The sequence below is a fragment of the Hipposideros armiger genome, unplaced genomic scaffold, assembly GCF_001890085.2.
Source record: "Hipposideros armiger isolate ML-2016 unplaced genomic scaffold, ASM189008v1 scaffold_299, whole genome shotgun sequence".
NCBI lineage: Eukaryota > Metazoa > Chordata > Mammalia > Chiroptera > Hipposideridae > Hipposideros > Hipposideros armiger.
Genome location: NW_017731649.1, coordinates 195869 through 204726, shown reverse-complemented (window position 1 = coordinate 204726; position 8858 = coordinate 195869). Strand labels below are relative to the sequence as shown.

The 8858-nt window shown below is 50.7% G+C and overlaps 1 protein-coding gene across 1 annotated transcript in view; it reads left to right on the top strand.

Annotated features, from left to right (window-relative positions):
- UNC93A (unc-93 homolog A) overlaps positions 1 to 8574 on the top strand; it is a 37592-nt gene extending 29018 nt beyond the window's left edge. Inside the window, exons 7-10 of the mRNA XM_019659454.1 lie at positions 6 to 100; positions 716 to 805; positions 5619 to 5698; positions 7688 to 8574. Of these exons, the coding sequence (XP_019514999.1) occupies positions 6 to 100; positions 716 to 805; positions 5619 to 5698; positions 7688 to 7953 (531 nt within the window). The 3' untranslated portion in view covers positions 7954 to 8574. The remainder of the gene's footprint in view (positions 1 to 5; positions 101 to 715; positions 806 to 5618; positions 5699 to 7687) is intronic.
- Positions 8575 to 8858: the final 284 nt, after the last annotated feature.

The window sequence follows — 8858 nt, the reverse complement described above, 5'->3', positions numbered from 1 at the left end:
CACAGCTTCGGAGGGCGCGGGAAGGGCCCGCGTTCAGGCCAGTGACAGTGGAGCTCCCGCGGCCTGGCGCCTCGGTGCTCAGCCGCCCACCAGAGCAGAGGTGGGGCAGGGCGGGGAGATGGCAGGCTTGACGTGGGTGACCCGGTGACTTGTGGGACTTGGGGGTGATCCGGTGACACAGGAGGACGGTGAGAGGGGGCGGCTGGTGGCATCAAAGAGGTGAGAGGGCCAGAGCTGCGATGCGGGACGTTGGAACCTGAGGCTCAGGGTGGAGGCGAAGGCCCACAGGGAGTGTGGCGGGAGCTGCCGGCTGAGCAGGGCGGACTGGCTGTGGGATGGAGGCCACAGTCACCCGTGCTGAGCAGGAAAGTAGGGACAGGTCGTGGAGGGGAACATGAGTGGTCAGGACCAGGAAGAGGGGTGCCACACGAGGCCTGGAGCAGTGAGGCTGGGGCAGCTGGCATGGAGGGCCGGACGTGGGAGTCAGCGTTACCCAGGTGACTGGAGTGCCAGTGCAGCACCTTCAGGCAGTTCTGTTTTCTATGAGATGAGCTGTAGCTGAGAGGGTTTCGGCAGGAGGCCGTTAGGAGACAGGAGGAAGCAGAGAGAGTGACAGCAGTAGAGGACAGGTGACTACAGGGCTACATTTGGGTGATGATTGAAAATGACAGGGGAGGGTTTAGGGTGGGCACCCTTATTCCTGAGTTCCCCACAGTTCCCTGCATGGCCTGGCACGCAGCGGGGTTGGGGGGCTGTTGGAGGCCCTGGGAGACAGCCAGCTGTGCATCTGCCCGTCTGCAGATCGGTGAGACGCGTGGGGCCCCTCGGAGCTGGACTTGGCTCAGAAGACAGCCTCTTCCCTTGTAGACATCACCGTTCAGCCCTCATCCAGGAAACACCTGGGGACTAGAAACTGGGTTGGGCCAATCCCCAAACAGGCCACAAGCCAGCGTTTCCAGGGACGGGAGGCCTGCCTGCTGTCCCTCCACCAGGGACAGCTGGCGCACATGACCTCCCCCCACGGCGGCCCCTTCCTTAGGGGCTTCGTTCGTTCTTTGCCAGCTTAGAACAGCTGTGAAAACATCTCTGAACAGACCTCATGCTGTTGGGTTTTAAGAGTTTGGGTTTCACAATCGTTTCTACTGGCTCAGTAGTGCAGGTGGCTCCTGTGAGGTTCTGATCCAGGAGACAAGCGTGTTTGGCTCGGTGCTGTAATCTGGCGTGTCTGCATCAAGGTCAACACTCGGAAGGAATGACTGAAACTTCTCACGGACGCAGCTTCAGTATTGCTCAACAGCAGAAGCGTGAGTCAGGGGAGGTGAGATAAACAGAAACTCAGCTTCCCTTGGCAGTCCGGAATCACAAACTAGCGACAGGCAGGCCGTGTCGCCTGAGGAATCCACACGCCTTACCCACTGAGCATCCGGAGACGGTTTCTTTCAACATCTCCATGGGTGTGAAAGACTCCCAGTGTTTACTGAATACCCAAACGCATGCGCCATCTTGCATCCTAAGATGTTAGCTGGTGTCTCTAAAGTCACTTGAATTCAAAAGTATTTACACGTAAAAGTCAGGTGAAGGACTAGGGTAAGAAGCCACACATACTCTATACAATAATTCTCTCGATGTTTCAAATAACTGCAATAAAAATGGTTGGTTTTCTTCCCTGAGATCTAGGGATGATTGCTCTAACTCTCCCTGTCTTCTCACGGACGTGAGAGACTGTCACTCAAAGCCTTTGTCAAGATGGTGCAAAGAGACATGAGGTCCAATAAACGACTTCCAGAGACCCCCCTTGAAGAAGGGGTGCTCGTTTACAATGAATTATTTCTGTCTTTTCATACAGATGAAAAGTAATTTATTTTCAAGGAAAAATCGGTTGTTGGGGGAAATTGTTATTCTCGCATGTCTGAGCATTCGCTTCGGAGCCTCCACTCACGTTGCCTTAGGTGGCGTGACTCCAGGCGGCTAGCACCACCGGGGCCTCCCAGGACCTGCCACCCTGCAGGGTGGCCTGTCCGTACGCTCTCTGTATTTTTTAAAGCTGAAAATTTTGTGTAGGTTTTGCCACCTCCCAAGAGCTGCTCTCTCATTCTTGTTTTTTAATTTTTTAATAGCAAATTGGATTTCTAATCCTATTCTGACTGTGTCTCTCTTTTAAGAAAACACGTGAGCCACGTACTTTCCTGATGAATGAGACTGAGTATACTTCAGTGCCATTCGACCCTTTTTTCCTCTCATCCTGTCTCAGTTTAAACACTGATCCTTAAAGTCCAACTCAGAAGCAGGTCAGATGAACCTCCCGAGCCCCTGGTCCCGGGGCAGAAACTGTGCGACTCGCCGCTGGGCTCCGGGGTGCCTCCAGCCTTTGGAGCAGTCAATCTGGCCAGTCACTCCTGCCTGTTTATTTGCCCTGACAGTTCATGAAAGAAGAGTGCCGTTGCTGTGGCAACGCTTACAAGCCAATGAGCTGCATTTAAGACTCAGAATGTCTGGTCTAAACATGCTCTTGTGCTGTTAGCCACCAAAGAGGCTGTTATCGGTTTGATAAGCTTGGAAAACCTGACTTCTCTACATGTCCAGTTCATTTAACTTGTGTTTTCTAACCAAACAAGGCTGCCTGACCACGTGTCCACATCCCCTCATCCGAGGACAGGAGTCGCACCTGGTGTCTTCCCCGGGAAGATGAGGCAGGCAGGTCAGGCTGAGAGCGAGGCTTGCTTTCTTTTTACATAAGCTTTTTATTCTGGAATAATTTCACATTTACAGGAAAGTTGCAAAGCCCGTGTAAACCCTCCCCATCCACTCAGTTTCCCCATAGCCAGCATCTTACAAAACCTGGTCCATTTGTCAGAACTAAGAATTAACGTGGGTTCATGACTGAACTAAACTTCAGTTTTTTCACGGCTGTCTTTTTTGTCCCCAGGATCCCATCCAGGGCACCACGTAGCGTTAGTCATTACATCTCCTTTGGCCTGTGACAATTCCTCATTTTTCTGTTCTTTTTCTTGACCTTGACACTTTTGAAGAATACTGGTCAGGCAGTTTGTAGATTGTCCCTTAATTTGGGTTAGTCTGATGTTTTCTCATGATTAGGCTGGGGTTACGGTTTGGGGGAGAAAGACCCCAGAGGGAAGTGCCTTTCTCATCACATCAGTCAGGGGATTCTTACAGCACATGACTGACCCCTGGTGGCGTGGACCTTGGTCACTGGTTGCCTGGGCATCTCCCAGACGCCCCAACTCAGAGCTGCTGCTCATCCTTTCCATCACCACGTCTAGCCAACAACCAGGGGAAGCAACTAATCTGTCTCCTTGAAGGGGGTGTGCACATAAATTATGTGTAATTCTTCATAAGGAATATGTGTCCCTTCCTCCACTGTATTTAGTTAGTGGCTCAGCCATTCACCTACGCACCATGGAATGCAGTGTATTGACTGTATCCTTTGGTTACAATCCGACCGCCTGTACATCCGGTTGTTTTGATTGTTCCAGCTCTGGCCGTTGGGAGCCCTTTCACGTTGGCACCTGTGTCCTCTGACATGCCTCGTCTATTTTTTTAAAGGACTTCCTTACTTTCTTACACTACAAACTACCCCAGGCCCATCCTGTAGTTTTCCTGTGCCAGCCCTGGAATCAGCCATTTCCCCAAGGCGCCGGGTTCATTTTCCTGGAGAATGGTGTCAGAAACCAACATTTGCGTGCTGGGTGTGCTCAGTGCTACTGAGTGACTTTGCCCCTCGGCCCGTTCAGTGGACAGTGTGAGGAGACCTGACCCACATTTGCACACACATCTGTGTGTTTCTCGTCTGCCTCTCTGTGTGCGTGCTGAATAAGGATGCGTTCCGTCTGACGGCTCGGGCTCACCTCCACTCCAGGAGCCTGGGGCTCATTCTTTGCCCCGCGTGCCGTTCTATCACTTCCTCCTCTGCCGGCGAGGAACCTGGCTCCCACCACGCACACCACGTTTATGTACCTGATCAATCTCAGTAAACATGTAAAGTAACTTCAGGAATGTGGAAATGCTGTTTTCGGCGTACTTTTCATGTCTTTCCCCTCTGCCCCTCTATTAATAATTAACTGCTGGAATTTGACACAGCTATGTGTTGCTTTCTTGATGCTTGGGTTAAAATAGGAGCCAGATCATGAGTAATTTCCTGAAAAGCCTGACTTTGTTTAAGGTTGAAGCAGCGATCCAGGTTCACGGCATCAGTGATCAGCCATGACTGGCTCTGCCGTCTCCTGCAGGCTGGGTCTCATGTCATTCGTGCATCTTCCCAAATGGGGTGGATGGATTTCCCCCCGATTCCTTTCTCTTCCTTTTCTTAAAGGCAGTTCTGGCTGCTGACGTCAGGGTCCTTTGGCTTCTCCTTCTGCTGTCTCGGCCCCAGCTTCTTTGGTCAGAGCCATGCTTAGGAAGGAGGAAGGGGAAAGGCTACAGCTCTTACCCAGCGACCACGCGTCTTCTTCAGTCTCGTCAGCTCTGCTGCACAGCCAGAGGCACAGCTGGCTTTCCCACCAACCTCTGGGTTCCCAGTCCTCCCGTCCTGAGGGGTTCCTCTGCCTCCCAAGCTCGCTGAGGTTATTTTGAACACGAGGGTGTGAGCCAGCAGACATTCTGATCTCTTTCCTGCTGGTGGGTCGCCTCACGAGAGGTCAATTCCAGAATCAGACTCAGAGAAGTCAAGTTCTTCACTTAGCAGAGAAGGCTATGGAGGCCCGGAAAGCTTATGTTGATGAAAAGACTCAGGAAGCTTTGGAGCACGTGGCTACGTAAGAGGCTGAACTGGACTTGAACTGATCGAGAGAGAACACGGCGAGAGTCCCCTTATCCTGGAGCACAGTGATTTGTAATCACCACCATCTAAATTAAATCCCCCAACGACACTGACGTATAGAGCGAAACTACTGGCTTCAAGTTGCCCACTGCCGGGACATTCACGAAGTCGAGAGCACTTGCTCGCACCACAGCCTGCCGGGGCAGTGGGGCCTGAGTGCCACAGAATGTGGGAGAATCCCCGACGCATATCCATCCATATGTCTCCTGACGACTTTCCTCTCTAGCACCTAATTTTGGGACCCAATTTTCAGAGCCTCCCTCCAAAGAGAGACAGGAGGTCTCGAGAATAACCCCAGGAGCTGGCGAACGCCCCCTGTTGTTACTGGATTCTCTTTGCACGGTTCCTTTCCTTAGCGGAACACTTTGCAGACTCTCAGGCAGGGCGGGCACTTTCTTCCAGTGCTCCCAACAGACTCTTGTTTTCCCAAACACACACACGTTGTTGAAAACGTGCATCTTATCTGATATCAGATCTACCTGCCTGCCTCGCCCTCCTGAGTCCCTCCCACAGGGGATGAACAGTTGAGTAACCAGATGCCAACAGGCGTCTTCTGGGAGTTGACGTTTCCAAGAGGAGTTCCAGGAGGACGCGCTGCTGGCCTCGAGCCTTCCTCCCCATGCTGGCGCTGGCGGGGCCTGTCACCCTTACCACCCTCCCCACTGCCCTTTGAAGCAGGAAAAAGGAAAAGGGCAAAGTGAAAGGAACAGAGTGAAAGCTGAAAAAAGAACGTGTGTACGGAAGTCCATCATCAGCTCCCCTGCAACTGCCTGGCCTGCAGGGAGCACAGCTCTAAGAAAATCTTCACAACGCTGCAGAAGTCAGCTGCCCCCAGGATTAACGGCCCCCATGGTGCAGAAGGTACCTGGCCCCGCTCACCTGAGGGCACAGGGCTGTCTGTCCCTCCTGCCCCACGCTGGAGGCCCGCACTTGACATTGTGGTTTGCTTATCGTCTCACTCACATGCAAAGGCGGTGCCTTTGCCTGTCTGTCCCCTGATATCTGGGGTCGCATGTCCCGTAGTACTTCGACTCCCTCCCTGGGGTGGGCTTTTGGGCTATAACAGAAGGGGGAGATCAGGAAAGGGCAGCTGTGCCCCCTGGAATTGCACCACTGTATCAGTGGATTATTTACCCTTTGTTGACATAAGAAACATCCAAACCTGTAGAGAATTTTTATGAGTTTCTCTGAACCAAACTGATGACATATGCCAAGAGCAAGACCTCAAAACTTCCAAGAATGCCAGTTTGGCAGCTTCTTTTATGCATTTGGAATTAAGGAGCAAAATAAGGAAGATGACACAAGGATGGGAGGAAGTGAGGCGGGGACTGGATTACAGGCTAGTTAACAAGATTCTGTGCTTCCTCTGATGGTTAATACCCCCTTTGAGCGGTGTTACTTATGGCATTTCAAAGGTGTGTTAACGGGGATTCACAGAAACAGTAGACAGGGCTGGCTTACAGCAAACATAAGCTTTCACTAACATGTTACAGGCCTGGGGCGTGACTGCCCACCATGACCTGCCCAGTTAGGAATTTATAATCAGATCACCCTGTGAGGTCATTCCCATCCAACGCCTTTTGCATCCAAACCTTTGAAAAGGGATGTTAGGTCTGACTAAGTGGTGACCTTGAAGGACATGGGCTTGGTGCTTTACCTGTTGGTGCTCTCCTGTCACCTCAGACTCAAACGGTCCACTTGCCCGCAACATCCGAGCCAAACCAGACATGAGCAGACGTTTGCAGCAAAGGAAATAAGTGTATTTGAGGTGTTGGCACCAAACCCGGGGACACAGGTGAGCTAGTGCTCTCAAAACCCTGGCTCCCCGATGGCCTCCAGTGACTCAGTTATATAAGGGAACCATCATTAACCACGGTTACAGTGGGAGCTGGGGTCCCTGGCTCTACAGGTTGGTCGGGGCTAAGCAGGGGGCAGTTAGTCACCAGGCCCCGGTGTCAGTCATGGTGTTGTTCAGTCCGGTTCCCAGGGGGTGCCATCCGTGGGGCTGTTCTGCTGACACATAACTGAGGCCAAGGTCTTAGCTTTGTTTGACAAAAACCTATTCTAGTTTGGTTATTGTATCCTGGTCATGGCTGATAGACCTGAAGCTTTACTCTTAGAGAGTTTGACACTGAGCAGAGCCCAGCGTCCTAAGGGCTTAGTGATTAGAAGGAGCAGACACACAGTGGATGTGCCAGCAGGGGGGTCTGGGGAAAGAACGCAGCTGAGTCAGAGGCCTTTCAGGCTAAACAAAGGGGGCTTGGATTAAAGTGAGAAGTGAAATTCTTGTGCAGTCACACTACCCGCTTCCTGAAGTCACCGTCAATCTAGTCACCCACTTAGTCATTTCATAAGTATTTCTGCTGGAATTATCATTCTAGATAAAAATGGGCCTTGCCTCAGGGAGTCCACAGTCTATGAGAGGACAGATGGAGAAAAACCAGTGAGTGGTGTGAAAAGTGTGAAAGGGCTGTACCCGTGCTGTGAGAATGGAGGGAGAGCACTGAGGACGTCGGTGACATGGTGGCCACGGAGAACAGAAAAGTCACAGGCGGGGCGGTCACTGCACACGGGGCCCACCAGTGCTAACATTTCATGAATCCTGTTTCTTATACATAGGATGCTTCTTCACTGTGAGGAATGTCACCAATTTATGCTATAATGCACAGCATAAGGTTATTCTGTTTCCTGAAAAGAAAAAGGTCCTGATCTCGCCGAGAACACTGGGCAGTGGCTCAGCTACTTTTAGCGATAATTAAAAGACTCGTCAGAGGCTGTCCGGGAACATTTCCCTTCCGTCTCTCCCGTCAGTTATTTCCGGTAACATTTCTGTTCTGTCTCTCCCCGCAGTTCTGTACGGCGTTCTGTTTGAGAAGAACAAGGAGGCTGCTTTTGCCAACTACCGCCTGTGGGAAGCCCTGGGTTTCATCATCGCGTTTGGGTATAGCACATTTTTGTGCGTCCATGTCAAGCTCTACATTCTCCTGGGGGTCCTGTGTCTGACCATGGTGGCGTACGGAATCGTGGAGTACCTGGAGTCCAAGAACCTGACCACGCCGCTTGCTGTAGGACTGACAAAAGCAGCAGAGGAAGCAGAAACACAGACAAAAATGTGAAAGCAGCAAACTCCATGGCAGACGAGCTGGGCCTCAGCAAGAGTTTTATCTGAAGCTGCCTCCGTGTTTACAGTTGATCCTTTACAACTATCTTAGCAATTCGTGGCCATTTGAAAGATGTAATATGGGTTTTTTTATGTAGTATTTTTTCTATTCTATCAAATTCTCAGTCCACCATCTCATCAGTAGAGACCAAGAGTATGCATGAAAAAAATCAGTTAATTTTAGATACAAAAGAAAAAAGTTTAGGGTACAATCAGCCCGTTGGAACCTGCTTAGCATCTCAGAATCAATTAACTTCCACTTGTTTTTGCTGTTGTTGTCAGCGTTGGAAGTCTGTTTAAAATAATGAATTCCAATACCATGATTTCACAAAGGGTAAACTGATGTCCAGACACGGCACCTGACTACTTCCCAGGGTCAGTGAGTGACACAGCCCAACTAGAGTCTGTTTCTTTAAACTCACAGAGTGTGAGTTCCTAAATAAATGTAATTATATTATGAACTTACCTCCTGTCCAAATACACTCATTCTAAATACTCACCTAGATCACACACACAAGTCATCAAATAAGTGATTTAGCATGTAGACCATCAGAAGTCTAATAAAAAGGTGACGACATGTAAGACTCCTGATGCGATGACATGGGACATACGGCCTGTTTGTTACGTGTTCTAGGCCCATCTTGCAATCAGGACCTACGTTCATCAACCATCTTTTCCATTCCTCATTGTCTTTAATGGCTGGGGAGCCACCAGTAATGCTGTCCGCTGTCTCTTTTTCAGCACCCTTTCTTTCCACGTCACCTTGCGCCCTCTGGCACCCTCTGCCCAATGTCCCCTGTGTTTTTCTCTTTTCTTCTCTAACCCCAAGAATGCCTCCATCGCCCACTTTCCTCCTCAGCC